Source organism: Lipophrys pholis, assembly GCF_963383615.2.
Source record: "Lipophrys pholis genome assembly, chromosome: 19".
Lineage (NCBI taxonomy): Eukaryota > Metazoa > Chordata > Actinopteri > Blenniiformes > Blenniidae > Lipophrys > Lipophrys pholis.
The window spans coordinates 15,999,608-16,015,427 of NC_137647.1; the positions used below are offsets into that span (position 1 = coordinate 15,999,608).

Below are 15,820 nucleotides of genomic sequence, written 5' to 3' on the forward strand. Positions count from 1 at the left end.
TGCTCGCCATCTCACTCCCACTTGCACTCTGTGTTTATGTGTCCTCATGCGCAACAATTTTCACCAAAGTCGAGGATGAGAAACTTCAGTGGGTGAAATGATGTAAAGGTACAGTTTGTAAGATTAAAGTTAGGCCATTTTTCTGCACTGGGCGGCAGCAGTTAGTGACTGTTTCTCGAAGATGCAGTAGTCTGCTGTTAGCTTTTACCAAGCGCTTCGGCAGTAACCAAATTTTGTATTATATCTTGTGTGGGAATCTTCTGTTGCTTGTTCTGCTCTCGGACTGAATGCAGGTAAAATGGCGGAGTGACTAACGAACAGGCTTAACTTTGGTACATTTCTCTGCACATTCTGATGATTAGTTCCAGCTTGTTTCTGACTGAAAATATTACACACTGTACCTTTAAAAGAACGTGAATGAATAGGAAAATCAGGGAGGCAGAATGTCAGGGGGAAAATGGAGTTTGACTTAGCCAAAAGGAGGTCTGGCAGTCCCTAATCATCCTTGTTATGTTTGATGCTTTTTTGCCTTAATGTCAGATGCAGGGTACATACCTGCCAGTATGTAGATTTATAAGATATAAAATAGATGTCCTAGTATATTTATATCATGTCTGTATGCTTATTTCCGTATCAGTGTGTCTATACACAATGTATCCAGCATTGCATTTAAAAAGGAAAAGGGAGGAGACATTGCTGCCATTTAGTCGTGTTGTTGCTGTGCTCGGACCAACTTAAAGAATGTGCTGTTTTTTAATTAGGAAGGCAAATATTACTGTCTCATGGCTCTCTGGATTATGTGGAGGTATCCATAGGAAATAGGAAATTGGAGTTTGCAGATGTTTGATTAAATAAGGATGTCGCTTGTTTAAATCGGACCAGATACTGATATCTGGACATGATGGGTGGATGGGAGTTGATGCGTGCTTGTGTGTGTGTGTGTGTGTGTGTGTGTGTGTGTGTGTGTGTGTGTGTGTGTGTGTGTGTGTGCATGGCTGATTAAGTGGTCATGAGTAAGCGAGTGACTAATAGTTAAAAGGGTTAACAGGTGGAGAAAGATCTTAGCATACATGTCACTTTTCGCTCACTGGCATCGCCACGTCTCGTTAAACGGTGTCCGGGATGCGATCAGCACAGTTTAAACAGGTCACAGCTTGTTTGGGTGTTTGTTTTCTCACAGGGTAAACACAAATACTATCACAAAAGAAAAACAAGTGTGGTTCTTTGGAAGGTAGGAGCACGTTTCTGCAGGTCAGTAACTGAGCTTATCTGAAGACACCACAGCTGGGTGCAACGGGAGCCTGTGTGTTTGACCTGCTCCGTCGCAGGATGGAGCAGAGCTGTGGGGCCGCCACACAGACTTCTCCTTTGGTGAAATGGGAATCCACAATTACTACTGCAGTAACTGAAATAAAAAGATTCCCATATGCATTGGCCTTTTTCTTTCTTTGAACATGTTGCTTTGTTTTTGTGGCTTCTTGTCCTCCTTGTCATAAGCTATAAAAACATTAATATTTAATTGCCATAGAAACACGATACTGTAGCAATTGTTTCTTATTAAGGAAATTATTCAATTGATTGATTGCTGCCATTCTTTTTAAATGATCAAAAGAAAACCATGGGAAGCGTTTTCTTTGAACAGTTTGTGTACAGTTTATTTTTATATCATTCTGGTGGATGGTCTGGTAAATGAATCATGTGTTGATGATATAGCTATAAGCATTACCACTCTTGTACATAATGTAATATTGGATTGTAAATGATAAATTTATTCAAGTCATAATGATTGACAAATAACCACTTACAGTTGTTAAGTGATCCACTGAAGCACTGCAGGCCACATCCTCACCTTTTCATTCTTCCATTTTGTTCTTACACACTTGTCCAAACGTTCTGTTATACTCTTCAGTTAACTATTCACACTTATTGTGGAAATCAGATATATTTGTACTAGCACTTTATTTCATCAGGTTTTAAGGCAGACGGTGTGTTTCAGGTAGTGTACAGTCTGTGCTGGTGGTTTGGTCATTGGCGGTCACCTGTTGATTATATTCCACTGGGGCCAAATCACAAATCCTCATTATTAACCCCTCGCTATTATCATAATGGAACAGACGAGCTGTTCTCTATTTGATGTCCACATGAGATTGAACTTTTTTGACGAATTAAGTCAAAGTAAGCTGATGGAGTCACATCAAATGTGACACTTTTAAAGGTGATAAATGTGTCCTTATCTATCTTGGCCATTTCTAGCACTATCACCACCTCTGTTTCTTAGTAACTTTAATCATTATCTAGCCTGATAGCCCAAATGTCCGTCCCATGGTGGCCTACTTAGGTGGTTCCCATCGGGGTTGCTGTCAGGTTACATTGTCGCAGACTGACTCCCTCTGAGAATAATTCTCTGGGCTTTAATTCATGTGTTTGTTCATGAGTGAGAACAATTATTCAAGGGAAAAAACATGAAATGATTGTAATATTTGTAAATGATCTTGCTGTAATGTGTAAAATGTGTCCAAGTTATTTTTTATTATATTATTTTTATGAAAGTTTCTCCTCTTGACAGAGCTGAGGTGTCATTTTGTGAATAATTGCATTTAATAAGCAAACATCTATATATAAAACAATATTATAGTATATCAGTATATTTTTCTTTTATTTCACTGTTCGGTACTGTAAAGTGTGTTAAAAATAAAAATAAAGCAAGATTTTTATATTAAATGTTGCTATTGACTGTGATGAGTCTCTATGTGTGCCGATGCACCATGTGATGGCTTGATGACAAACTCCTTGTCAGCGTGCATTGTTTGTATGAACACTATTAATTCTTCAGTTCAAAGACTGGTGTTATTTGTATTGATCTGTACTGATCAAACTGATTATGTGTACATTTAACCATCTTGAAGTGCTTTTTTTAAACACTATTTTTATTCCACTTTATATTTTAGTCAATATCTAGTGTAATAAGAACAATTCAATTAATAATCATAAATAAAAATGCAATTCTCGAATGTATACACATTTATATGTACAGACATTTGACACTTCAAAAAAATCTTTTTTTACCCAAGTCTTTGTGGACTGAACATGTTTCATTTTAAATGACCTTTAACAACCCAAAAGTGCATAAATGTCATTAATTAGTGAATGTGTCAGAATTGTTTTTACAACTTAATCCAAAAAAAAAAACAGAGGTAATTGTTTAAGGCCACAAGGAAAGGTTAAAAGTCAGCGCTCCTGACTCAAGGTAACAAATGAAGCCAGAAATCTGGGTGTAATTATGGACTCAGACCAGAAATCAAAGTACCACATAAAGACAATAACAAAATCAGCTTACTACAATCTGCAATATCAAAGGATTTCTGACTGGACAAGATCCTGAGGTACTCAGGCATAGGTTTACTAAGTCATACAACACAAGGTGAAGCACCGCAGCTATTTGCTCAGGATTTCCATTAAACAATACATTTTTGTTATATTGTCTTTATCTTATAAATTCCTCACATTCATTACTTTGCCTTTCTTAATAGCTTTGTTTTAATGTATTTCATATTCTCAATTTTAAAAATAAGATTAATTGCCTTGTTTTCATGTATTTCTTATATTTCCTTGTAAAGCACTGTGAATTGTCTCTAATGGTGCTATAGAAATACATTTGCTTTGCTTCAATTGAAATCACTATTAATAAGTCATCAGGGTTATTTTAAAGTGCTGTTGTGTATTTGCAAACAAAGCTTGCCTGTGTGCAGAACATGGCAAAGGCGTTACCATATCGCAGATTAAGGGGCTATCAGTCTTTGTTTCTATATATGCATTTACCAGATGATGACATTTTAAAGTTCCTGTCATACTTTTTTGTGTCCACGTAAAATTGTGAATATTGACGTCTACCTTGTCTGACTTTGGCATGAGATGGCTGCATCGGGCATCCTCAAATACACCCACAATCCTCTTCTGCCTACAAGTGTCACTACTTGTCATCCAATCAGGGGAACTAAGAAGCGCCATCCAATCAGAGGAGCGGTAAGACACTTCATCCAATCAGAGTCAAACATGCCACAAGAAGGTGGATCCCGGAAGTAGGTGGTGCACCAAGTAGACGGTAACGATTTTCTTTCATTTATGAACGAGTTCTTTACAAAGGTTTCTTAGTTTTTTTGCCGTTATTTTTGAACATTTACACAAGAGGTAACGTGACGTTACTGTAAGACTTCGGTGTTTTTATTTGTATGTTATTTATTAGTCGCTTTAAGTCGAGTTGCTAGTTAGCTTAGCATCATTATCCAGAGCTATCAAGCATAAATTATTTGCTTTCGGTTAATAAACAAATAATAATTACAATTCGACGTTGTGACTCTGTGGCCTTGTTTTACTAATGAGTTGTCAATGTGTCGCTGTGTGTTTATAGCTAGTGACTAACGTGGAGGTTTTGGATGTCTTTCACAGGCGGTTCCCGTGTATCCATCATCATGTTCGGACAGTGTTTCCTGCTGCTGCTCGTCGTCGGAGCCTCATCGGTGGAGGTCCAGAGACCCCGAGGGGTCCCCTTACAAAGTCAGCATTTCTTTTCAAACGACACCCAAAGTCTTGATATAATACGTGACGTTTTAAATGCACTGTTTTCTTTTTAAGAATTTAAGATCTGATGTGTTGTCATATCTTCCTGAAGAGTCACAGTTTGCAAATCTACACTTAGATATTTTTTAATCATAAGGGAATCACGATATGATATGTACCTCAATACTGTTCGATACAATACAGTCCAATACATAGGAATTAATAGACCCGTATAAAGATTCTATAGGCCTGTATATTAGTAGTTATAAACCCATTCGATCATACCATCATCTTTTTATTGCAGACATAGGAGTCCGTAAAAAGAACATTCATAAATACATAAAACTGAGAATAAAACAGTATGGAAAAAAAATTATAATAATTCGGATGTTCCATTTTATTGAGAATAAGTCACAGTTTTCCCAAAACTGCAGACATAAATGTAATTTATGTGTTCATACAGGCTTAACATGAAAAACTCCAAACCAAACATTAAACTACTTTTCACCTCCACTCACAAAGAATTAACATTAGTCATTTGTATTGAAGTTTGAGCCTTTTTACTGAACGTAAATGTGAATCTGGTGCTCCCAGTCAGACAAAAAGATGTGCCATGTTGTCTGACATGGCTAAATGCTGCTCAAGGAAACTGGAAGACGTGCATTTTTGTCGCTGTTGTTTCTGTCGCAGTACGTTGTGAGCTGTAGCGCTGCATGTCACCACAAATTTTAAAGGCTGGGTGCTTTTGCGGATGAGAGCCATTTACATACTGTATATGAGGTGGCCCTGCAAAATATTCAGCATGGTGTTTTTGCAAGTGAAAACCCGAGTATTGTATTGCGGCGTGGCAGTGCTTACAAATAGCTTGTGTTCTGTCCATTTCATTACTCTGCTTTGGGAGATGAAGGTGCTGATAAAATTTTACTCGGCATTAAATTCAACCACTTGCTTCACTTCCTATTTGAAAAGGCAGACCTGTGCTGCACAGACATCTACTGCACCACCCGGCGGACTCAGCGTCCACTTTTTGTCAGAATATCGATGTTGTATAGCTTAAAACAAAAATTGATATGTACCTAAGTATGGGTATTTTTGCACGGTTCTAATGCTTGTAGTTATTTAAAAGCTATTTTGACTCATTCGAACAATAAAGCTTAAACATACATCTTTCCCTTATATCTGCTTATGGGGTCGAGGCGCCATCACTGTATCCTGCTCCTGAGTGACCTTTCCCTCTAACCATTGAACACTACTGCATTAATGCAACGGGTGCCATCATAATATGATCTTTCTGCTCAAACTCTACAGAACGCCAGTTCTATGAAGAGGGCAAACCTTTTACCTGCCTGGATGGATCTCGCACGATTCCCTTTGACAGAGTGAATGACGACTACTGTGACTGTCAGGACGGTTCTGATGAGCCAGGTCTGTATTTCCAATTCTACTGCCTCGGTGCACCCTCCCACCCCATAATGTTGTGGGATTTGTTTAGTTCTGCATTCATGTTTAACTGGATTCACTACTTACCTGTGCTTTTCATCAGTGTAGACTGACTGAGTTAGAATATTGCAAGGGATCTGCAACGTAATGCAGCATTATTTAATTTTTTACTTTCAGGCACTGCTGCTTGTCCCAACGGCAGCTTCCACTGCACCAATGCGGGATTCCGACCAGCTTTCATCCCTTCTTCCCGCATCAACGATGGGATCTGCGGTAAGAGCTTTAAACTGCACTGATTGTTCTGATCAGTCATGTCCAGAATCTCTATTTCATTAATATTCCCTCTGCAGATTGCTGTGACACAACAGATGAATACAACAGTGGTGCTGCCTGTCAAAACACCTGCAGGTGGGAATGCTTTTAGATTGTGTAGCCAATCTCTTTCACATGCTTTTGCACTGAGATGCACTTTGTATTCAGATTAATAAAAACATTTGTGAATAGATTTTTACATACAGTATTTTGTGACTTACAGGGAGATGGGACGCAAAGAAAGAGAAAGCTTGCAGAAGATGGCAGAAATTGCAAAGGAGGGCTTTCTGCTTAAACAACAACTAATTCACGAGGCCAAGTCTGGGATAGAAGAAAAGCAGGTGAGAACTATTGCAATGTTTTAAAAAGTTTAAATGCGGTTTCTGGTTTAAAGGGTTTTTTGGATGAAGTTTCTCTCTGTTTGAATGTATTAATTTCCTCAACAGGCCAAACTTGCAGAGGTTCAGAGCAGCAAGAAGGATTTGGAAGCGAAAGTGGAGGGCCTAAGAACTGTAAAGGAGACTGTGGAACAGCCAGAGAAAGAAGCTAAAGAGCGCCATCTAAAGGCCTGGGAAGGTAATTTAACATTTGAAAGTATTTCACCATCTGCTGTTTGTCAAGAGAACCACATTTCAGCTTGTATCATGTCTTTAATTTAAACATTGAAAACATTGTGAGCTATCCTGGGCTGACAGGATGATTCATGCAAGTAGGAGGTAAACCTGCTCATAAAATTCCCAGGATTAGATGTTTCCTCATACTTTATACTTTCTTCCTGTCATGAGAATCACTGAGAATGTAACACAAATGTTATTTTCTTTCAGAACAAAAAGCTGTGATTCGCATGGAGAAAGACAAAGCCAGAATGGCTGAGGTGTTTCTTGAGCTTGACGATGATACAGATGGCTTGTGAGTATTGGCACCCTTCTGAATTAATTCCACACACAATGAGATAACTAATACAAATGTTGTGAAGCTTGCAAGTTGCCACTTTAAGAACAACTTTCTATTAAAAAATGTTTAAACATTCTGCTGTGTTAATTTGATGTCATGGCGCTATTCTCCTTGTATACTTTTATTGTTGCGTGTTTATCTTTTTCCTTTCCCCAAAATAACTTGTGACATTACACTGGTTTATGATATTGATCTTTCAAATAGAATAATCTGATTGCAGCAATTGACACCATCTTCCACTCCACCCTCTTATAGATTGGCAACCACTGGGCTAACACACACACACACACACACACACACACACACACACACACACACACACACACACACACACCGCTTGATTGGTTCAAAGCATGCCACTCTGGTTGCACTCAGTTTGGTCAATTAAAACCTTTCAGATTTCAGCCATCTCTGTTCTCCTCCGGTGTCCCCCAGGGCACTGTCCCAGGCCTTCACTATCTTTGGGCCATAGTTTTTGTAGATATATTATTAAATTTCACTGCTAAGCAGATGACAGCCAGCTCTACCTGCTGCAAATGCTTTTTTTTAGTTTTCAACTGCATTTTAACCGTCATTCCATAGTAATCTTGGGATTGATGAAAGGCACTGATAAATAAATTGTATTATGTTTATTAATATCATATTTGAATGGTTGGACTTTACATATACACATTTTTGGGCTATTTCATTAAAGTATTTCAATATCTTTGTTGTTGCAACAGTTTGATGCTAAATTAAATGCACAATAATGTGTATTTCAGCGTCTCGGTGGCTGAGCTGAAGTCTCATTCTGAGCTCGATCCAGATTCAGAAGGTGCATTCTCAGACGTGGAGGCTCAGGTAAAAACAGTATTTTTTTATGTCGTAATAAAACTATGCTGTTGAATGCAGTTGATAATAAATACTGATATTCTCTCTTGAGAAAGTGATCAAATATTGTGTTTCTGGCTTGTGTAGGGACTGTTGGGAGGAGTGGACAAAGTGGACATTGCAGCTTTTGAGTCTACTTGGAATAACATCAAAGACAAATATGTTTCAGAGGTAAAAAGCCGTCAATTGTTTATTTACTTTATGTTGAAAAAGATGCAGTGTTTTCTCATAGTCCCCCCCCCCCCCCCCCCCCCAACAGTCCAATCCAGACTCCCCGGCACCGGTTGAGACGCCACCTGAAGAACAGGAGCCAGTCGCTGACAACGACTCTGATCAGTACCCCGAGGATGAAATCCCGGAGGAAGAAGAGGAGGACGATGAGGAGGATGAAGATGATGACTCGGATGACGGAGACTATAAGGCAAGCATGTCGAGTTTCTCCATCAAACTTCGAAGTTCGTGTCGGTGAGTCATTCTTGATTTCTTTTTTGCAGGTTCCTCCTACGACAAGGACTCAAGAAAAGAAGGATGACGATGACGAGGGAACCATGCCACCTTATGACCAAGAAACACAGACCCTCATTGATGGTAGGTCTGTTTATAAAAGAGTGACTCAGCTCATCCAACACTCTCTCAAATACCAGAAAAACAGCACAGATGTGACTGCATACCTATTAGTTTTCACTTTGACATTCAGATGTTAAACACATTCCTTTTTCTGTGCCGCAATCATTTTTATCACAAGAAGAAAAACGAATTAACCCGACACCCATCCAATCTGGGGCTTTTATGTGACACAGGTTTGATATGTTTGTAAAAGCTTCAGCTGGAAGTTCTTATTCGCTCGGTCTGTTCGCATCTACTTGGAGGTTATATTTTAATTTTCGGTGTCTGATTCCCAGCTGCTCAGAAAGCCAGGGATGAATTTGATGAGGCTGAGAAAGCTCTCCGGGAAGTGGATGATCAGATCAAGTAAGTGCTCAGCCTGAATGTGAAGGAGCCTCTTTGCCAACAATGCAATCAGCATTTGTTACCACAGCTGCACCCTTAACTTTGAAAAGCTGCAGTGGATGACTTTGTTTTACCACCAAGATGTTATTAAAGACTTTGAAACTAAATCCAAAATGTTTCATTTTTTCCACATTTCTGTTTGTAGGAACCTCGAGAAGGAAATCTCCTTTGACTTTGGACCCAGTGCTGAATTTGCCTACTTCTATAGCCAGTGCTATGAACTATCAACAAGCGAGTATGTATTCACAAAACAAAACAATTTATTCGTTTGCAAATATATCTTTCTTCTATTGGAACATTCATTTGACTTCTTTTTCTCTTTCAGGTATATATACAGGCTCTGTCCGTTTAACAGAGTATCCCAGAAACCCAAGTATGGTGGATCAGAAACAAATTTAGGGTAAGAGAATATCTATGTTGTCTTTCTCATTAGCTCCACAGTAGACTCATCCCATGTTCGGTACATTTTCCTTCTAGAACATGGGGGAAATGGGCTGGTCCAGAGGATAATGTTTACTCTCTGATGAAGTATGAACATGGCACCGGGTGCTGGCAGGGCCCCAACAGATCCACCACTGTGAGTCTCAGTCAGCTGGCCAAGTTGGTTTTCCCTCTGGATGTGTACTACATGTATAGTTTGATGTTTCTGTGCCATTCAGGTGAAGCTGACATGTGGAAAAGAGACGGTTGTGACGTCGACCTCAGAGCCGAGTCGCTGTGAGTACCTGATGGAGTTCACCACTCCCGCCATCTGTCACGAGCCCCCCACCGTGGAGTCGATGCTTCATGAGCACGTGGAACTCTAGGTCTTCTTCATTCGTGAGTAACTTCTACAGTTGGTCCTGTAAAATTAGAGAATTTTTCTGGAGCCGTACACACATCCATACTGATCAGTCTGTTGTGGATAAGGTTATTTAAGAGGTTTTTTTTTTTTTTAAAGCATTAATTAAAGTGACTCATCATTTTTTACAATGCTTGCAGAAGAAAATCTAAAATGTGACAGTCAAAACTGTACAGTAAGAAAGTTTCAGTCTTTTGTGGAAAGCTCATTGTGCAGTAAAAGCTTGTGTGTCTGTGTGTCTTTGCAATATAATGAGGGGTGTCACACAAAGGTTTATGTTGTGATGCTGGATTTTCAATATTCAGATCAGGTGTCTGTTCCACATAAAAAGTAAATGATTTAACATCCTGGTTTCCCTGATGGCTCTTGAAAGGCTTGATTGTTCCATCTTTCCAGGCTGGTAAAACTGATGAGTACTCTCTGATAGATATCATATTGTAAGTTATGATGCTTTGTATGCAGATATTTCTGGTATGCTCCAACATGAGGAATTACTTAATAATTGTGTCATTCTAAATCAACACGACATCCTCCACAAGTGTTATTGCTTGTACTAAAATGACTGGAGAGGTGGATACATCACATCACAGGTAAAAGTGCTTAGTCCTCTGAAATAAACCCTATAGGGATCAATTTCACCTAAATTGCTGCTCCCTTTAATAACAGCAAAGACATGACTTAAGCAAACAAGGTATTGAAATGAATGTGTATGTGCTCTGCCTTGCAGGTTGCTCCCATGGGACCAGAGTCACTACAGCAATATGAAGTTGCCATGCTGTGAGCAGCATCACCTCAGAGTTCCACTAACAACTGAGAGGAAATCAGCAAAATTCCAACGAGTAGTTTGTTGTAGAATCGTCTACATTTCTGGCTTGTCTTGCTGCTTTTTCTGATTCTGATGTTTTGTGTCAGGTCGAGGTTCATTCCATTGTTTCCAAATAAAGTTGTTTTTGCTACATTGAACTTGTGTCTCATGACAATATTTTGTGAAAACAAATGTTTCACATCCAATTCATTCACATAGTAACACAAGTTGGATACAAATGGGCAGTTTAAACATCTGAACCAAGAAGATTATCTTCCTACAAAACTGTTATTCATGGTCAAATATAGAGGGAATATATTTTTGTCAAAACATAACCAACTAATCTTCATTTGTGGTTTTCACTTATTAAAAGAGAAGTAAAGTCAGAAAGCAGTTCAAGTGTGCATATATATATATATATATATATATATATATACTACTGTGCATTCGTCAGATTTTTAAACAAAAAATGCAAATGACTGCTTTTCTAAAATAAAGTGAAACGATGCAAAGTGACTGAAGAGACGATAACTCACATTTTAGTGCAACCATCAACTGCCGTCAAAATTAAAGGAACATCTTTTCCAAATATGCACACATTTTTTTTGTTTTATGAATGCAGCCTGGTTTAATATCGGTGTGTCTCTTGGTAGAATGCAGAGCAGACTAAATGATGTGGAGAATAGTCCTCTGTGGAACTCCTTGTCCTTTTGCAGGAGATAGTTGAGTTTGTATGTTTCCAATGTGTGTGTGGGGGTTTCTCACAGTTGACCAGGAAGTGGCTCCACCTTTAATTTAATTAAACACTTTAAGGTGGATATTTCTGGAGTTGTCTTCTGCTGGAGGATGAATTTCATGGCGATACCTCCCACTCTCCAGTGGTACGGAATATTGCCTCACAGCTGCTTAAATCATTTTCACAGTACTGCACATACACATGGTTGTAGTAGAACTTTCACTTTAATGTGTATTTAATCTCATTGGGAACTTGTCAGTCAATAAACAAAAAATTGGGTCACTGATATTTGTAACTTATTTTATTTTTTCTGGCATGTAAAGTACAAATAATTAAACAATTCCATGAAAAAGTCTTCAAGCGTCTTCAGCTGAAATCCCAGTAGTAAATATCCTAGTCTAAACTGAAAGGTTTATTTTTTTTTCTTTGTTAAATTTTGACATTGTTCATTTGGTCAGGTTTGGAAGTATGAGATTTTGTATTTTCTCCTGCCGACGTTGGCGTCTGCGGAGCTGTTTTGATCATTTTTCACCTTTTGATTTGTTCTACCATTCCAGGAAAATGTAAGAAAAACATCACTAAGTTACTGCGTCCCCTCTTCTAAATAAATAGACACAAAATACAGTTGGTTGAGAAACAGAAGGACCACTCACCCCTTAACTACCCTAGAGACTCCCAAGAAAACCTTCCTGTAGCTTCTTCCCAGCTCTCTTTAAATCAGTTTGCTGGAGCTCTTGGCTGCGATTCCAAATGGTCATTGGCGCCAAAGAACGCCTCGTCTCCACAGCTCCAATTGATTTTGAAATTGATATGGATGATCTCAGTAATGCCGTGTTTTTACAGAGGCAGAACTTTAACATCCTTTTCTTTTTTTTTTTTTTTTTTTTTTTGGTGAAGCAACCCATCAGCGTAAACAGGAAAGCATCTTGTGAGCGTATCAAACTGAGGACAAGCCGCCGTACGTTCCTGGCTAGTTGTTGGACCCCCCTCACGTGGGCCGGAGCCTCGCTACAGGGGCCGCTCCACGTCTCAGGGGTTCACCGAGTGGTTGAAAAAACAAGACTGTGATTAGATTAAATAATTAAAAGATTTTCATTTAACAAGACAAACAGAACACAGGCAGTAAAGGCATAACATCTAGCACACAGCATGTATGTTTATACACTTCAATTAGTTAAATATAGCAGTGCATTCTTTGACTATGGAGAACTTTTCCAAATCGTACTTCTAAAGCTGTTTTTCTATTTGTCCCCCTTTTTAAGAAACGAAATGGTGTAACCACAATTTTGGCAAACTTAAAATCTTTTAAACTTGCAAATATAATGAAATAAACCATAAATATACACAAAACATACTTTATACGAGGCAATAATAATAATCATAATAAATAGTTTTTAAGTTAACAATAAGTTAAAACTACAAGCTTAAAGTCGCCCAAATAATACAAGTTTGTTGGCGCTATTTTGAATTTTTTCTGTTTAAATTATTTTATGTTGCAACAAAAGCTACCACAGACTTTACAAACACAATTGAACACAGTTTGATTGAAATAAAAAAATCTAACTAAGTCTAAAATCTGCATACACTGTAAAAACTGCAACTAATTAAATAATGGAAGAAAAATAACAAACTTGTACCCAATCAATGCAACCAAACATAATCTTTGACCCATGTGTGTTCTCTATGGCAACATCAACAACACAAATATGTTAATTGAACAAGTGAGATTTGATATGTAAATGAAATCAATAAATTACAGGAAAGAAATGATATTTGAAAATTGACATGGGCTAAAACTGATGATATATTAGACAGTATTCCTTTCAAGGTCGTTGAGAATTGCTCTATTAAATCAGCCAGATATGCAGTTTGTTCGAGCTTGCATGGTCAGAGCACAAATTAAGGGCTGAGGAAGTGACAATGGAAATTTGACAATCCAAGCTCTAATGGATCGTTTGATTTCTTAATGAGTCTGCTCATTTTTGATGCTTCTTCTGTTTGATCATTTGCTCCTTTCACTATTCCGCAAACCTTTCCAGTGTGACATTTAATTTCTTTTTTAAAAAATATATATCATTTGTTCTCAGTCAATATAAAAACAAAGCACATTGCACTTACTGTTCCATAGGAAAGTTTTCTTGTTTTTTTTTTTTTTTAAATGATTATTGTTGTTGCTCAAGCAGTGTAGTACTGTTTCCTGCCATGGTCCTTGGCTCTCTGCTGTACATCAGGCGTCTTCGTATAGACTGTGTATGAAGGGTCATTTCAGACTGCGGGTTTTGTTTGGTGGGTTTGACTGTTCTAAAATTGGACATGGCTGGGTAAACAACTCCAGCTGCAGTTCGCTGCCGCCTGTTATCTCGGTTGTTTCCAATGTCTATCACTGGTCTTACAAGTGCTCAGTCCTACTGTGCCATCCCTTGCAAATTGCTCGACCCCAAAAATAGCTAGATTGCTCCTTTTGAGGTGGTCAGCTCTGGACGAAACAATTGGAGTCAGATTGAGTGATGTCAGTGCAAGTATTTGCGGAGGTGCAATGTTAAGGTTTTTAGAGGATAAAGACGAAGTGAATGATTTAAATGTCTGGGGAAACACATTTTCAGAATGTATTCTTTTTTCTTTTTTTTTTTTTCTTCGTCAAGAAATTTCTTTTTCTTTTTGATATGCCTCATTTCAGTCGGTATCTGCATTAGATGTGTGCAAATGCTTGCTTCTGGTTCACTTCAGCATTTGGTTTAGTGGTTTTAGAATCTACGAATGTAAACTGATATGCGCAACTCATATGTTCAAAAATAATGATAACTGAAAATTGTAGAGGGTCCTTATTCAATAAATAACATAGATTTGTACAGCAATTACTAAGGGGATAATATAGTTAGTCTTAATTTATCCTTCTTGGTACTGACTTGCAAAGCAATTCTTTGGCAATAATCAAATCATATATCTAATCATGAAGACTCATGCTCAATGTTCATGATGAATCTGCGTCACTGTTTTCAAATCTGCAGTTTACCTTTTTCCTTGCAAGCGGCCGTATTTCAGCTGGGCAGTGGGCCACTTGTACTGCAGCTTAGTCTGGGATTCTCAAGTCAAAGAACTTCACTTTACTGCACCATCATTGAAGCAACACTGTATACACAACTTCAGGACAAGAGATGTGAGTGTGTCGAAGCACTCGAATGTATAGATGTACTTGTCAGGTTTAACCCCGAACTATAATTGTATTGATACTTTTTTTTTTTGTCTTACATCAAATTGGTTTTGTCTCAATCGTTCTGATATGGTTAGACAGTTAAGTTTGTATGAGATACATTGTTCCTTCGCCCCCTCCCTAAATCCCCGCCCATACACCGCATGCCTGTTCCCCCTTACTCTGCAAAGATCAGAGGGTTTAAAATAAAGCCATGCGATGTCCCAATTTTTTTTTCCAAGCTTAAGAATCTGTAAAAATTCAGCACAAGGTCTTGTTCCTTTGTATGTATAAAAATAGATTTATCTCTAATGTAATCCTTTCAAAGAGATCGTCCTCTTTGGCTAACACAGCGTCATTTAGAAAAGCAAAAGCAAAAATGTCTTGAATATACTTGACCTTATTTAATCTATTATCATGTGCAGATGTCTTGATATCGAAAGACATTTGCTCTCCCCATGGTAAATCTGAAGTCTGGGTTGTAAAAGACATTTCAACGAGACAGGTTGGCCTTAATGTTTCATCAAGGGTGCCAGAAATAATCTTCATGCAATCGGATCGGGGATATTTTAGAAATGCTATTTTTGTGGCCGTGCCAAACAGATCTGAAGCAAATAAATAAATACTTTTCTGTTGTAAACAACAGAAGCATAATTATGACACTTACTTGCAAGCTTGATGATGTACACTCATCTTTTGAGAGGGGCAGGAGTTCAAAGTTTCTGGGAAGCTTTTTAAGAGAATAGGGGGTTTTAAAAGTAAAACTGAGGAGCATTTGGCAAAGTCAGAGGAGCTAGTAATCTTTCCTCCTCAGTAAGTCAGTGACCATTTTTACATTGCCAGATATCATCGCTCACACACACGACTCTAAGTCAGTTTTTTAAATGTTCACTCTGTCGGAACTGCAGTCATAGTAATCTATTCGTGTTGGTATTGTAGATCCCATGAATTCTGCTGAAATGTTAAACTTTGACCTCATTTTCTTCAGGGAGGGTCTATATGTGCACTAGGCTGAAGAATAATACCGGTGCTCTTCATTTATTTTGCTCATCGGTGGGATTTCACTGCAGAGCAGAACATTGTGTTAAAGTGTGGCAACTTTGC

The 15,820-nt window shown here is 38.2% G+C and overlaps 1 protein-coding gene across 3 annotated transcripts; it reads left to right on the forward strand.

Annotated features, from left to right (window-relative positions):
* Positions 1–4,035: 4,035 nt before the first annotated feature.
* On the forward strand, positions 4,036–10,948 carry prkcsh (PRKCSH beta subunit of glucosidase II). Of its 3 annotated transcripts, none has more exons than XM_080486940.1 (18): positions 4,036–4,102; positions 4,447–4,554; positions 5,866–5,982; positions 6,175–6,270; positions 6,348–6,405; positions 6,533–6,650; positions 6,756–6,885; positions 7,134–7,218; positions 8,025–8,103; positions 8,221–8,304; positions 8,393–8,554; positions 8,628–8,721; positions 9,036–9,105; positions 9,290–9,379; positions 9,470–9,544; positions 9,622–9,721; positions 9,804–9,963; positions 10,713–10,948. In XM_080486940.1, the coding sequence occupies exons 2-17, from the start codon at positions 4,470–4,472 to the stop codon at positions 9,948–9,950; spliced, it is 1,590 nt and encodes a 529-aa protein (XP_080343066.1). In that variant the 5' UTR covers positions 4,036–4,102; positions 4,447–4,469; the 3' UTR covers positions 9,951–9,963; positions 10,713–10,948. The 3 variants fall into 3 exon arrangements, with proteins under 3 accessions (XP_080343066.1, XP_080343068.1, XP_080343067.1); XM_080486942.1 differs by having other exon boundaries at positions 4,069–4,204; XM_080486941.1 differs by having other exon boundaries at positions 4,069–4,188.
* The last annotated feature ends 4,872 nt before the right edge of the window (positions 10,949–15,820 follow it).

Excerpts from the sequence above, each read along its gene's own strand:
- prkcsh (XM_080486940.1), top strand. The coding sequence starts at position 4,470 with ATGTTCGGACAGTGTTTCCTGCTGCTGCTCGTCGTCGGAGCCTCATCG. Across the intron at positions 5,983-6,174 it reads GGACGGTTCTGATGAGCCAG|GCACTGCTGCTTGTCCCAAC; the intron begins GTCTGTATTTCC and ends TTTTACTTTCAG. Across the intron at positions 8,305-8,392 it reads AAGACAAATATGTTTCAGAG|TCCAATCCAGACTCCCCGGC; the intron begins GTAAAAAGCCGT and ends CCCCCCCAACAG.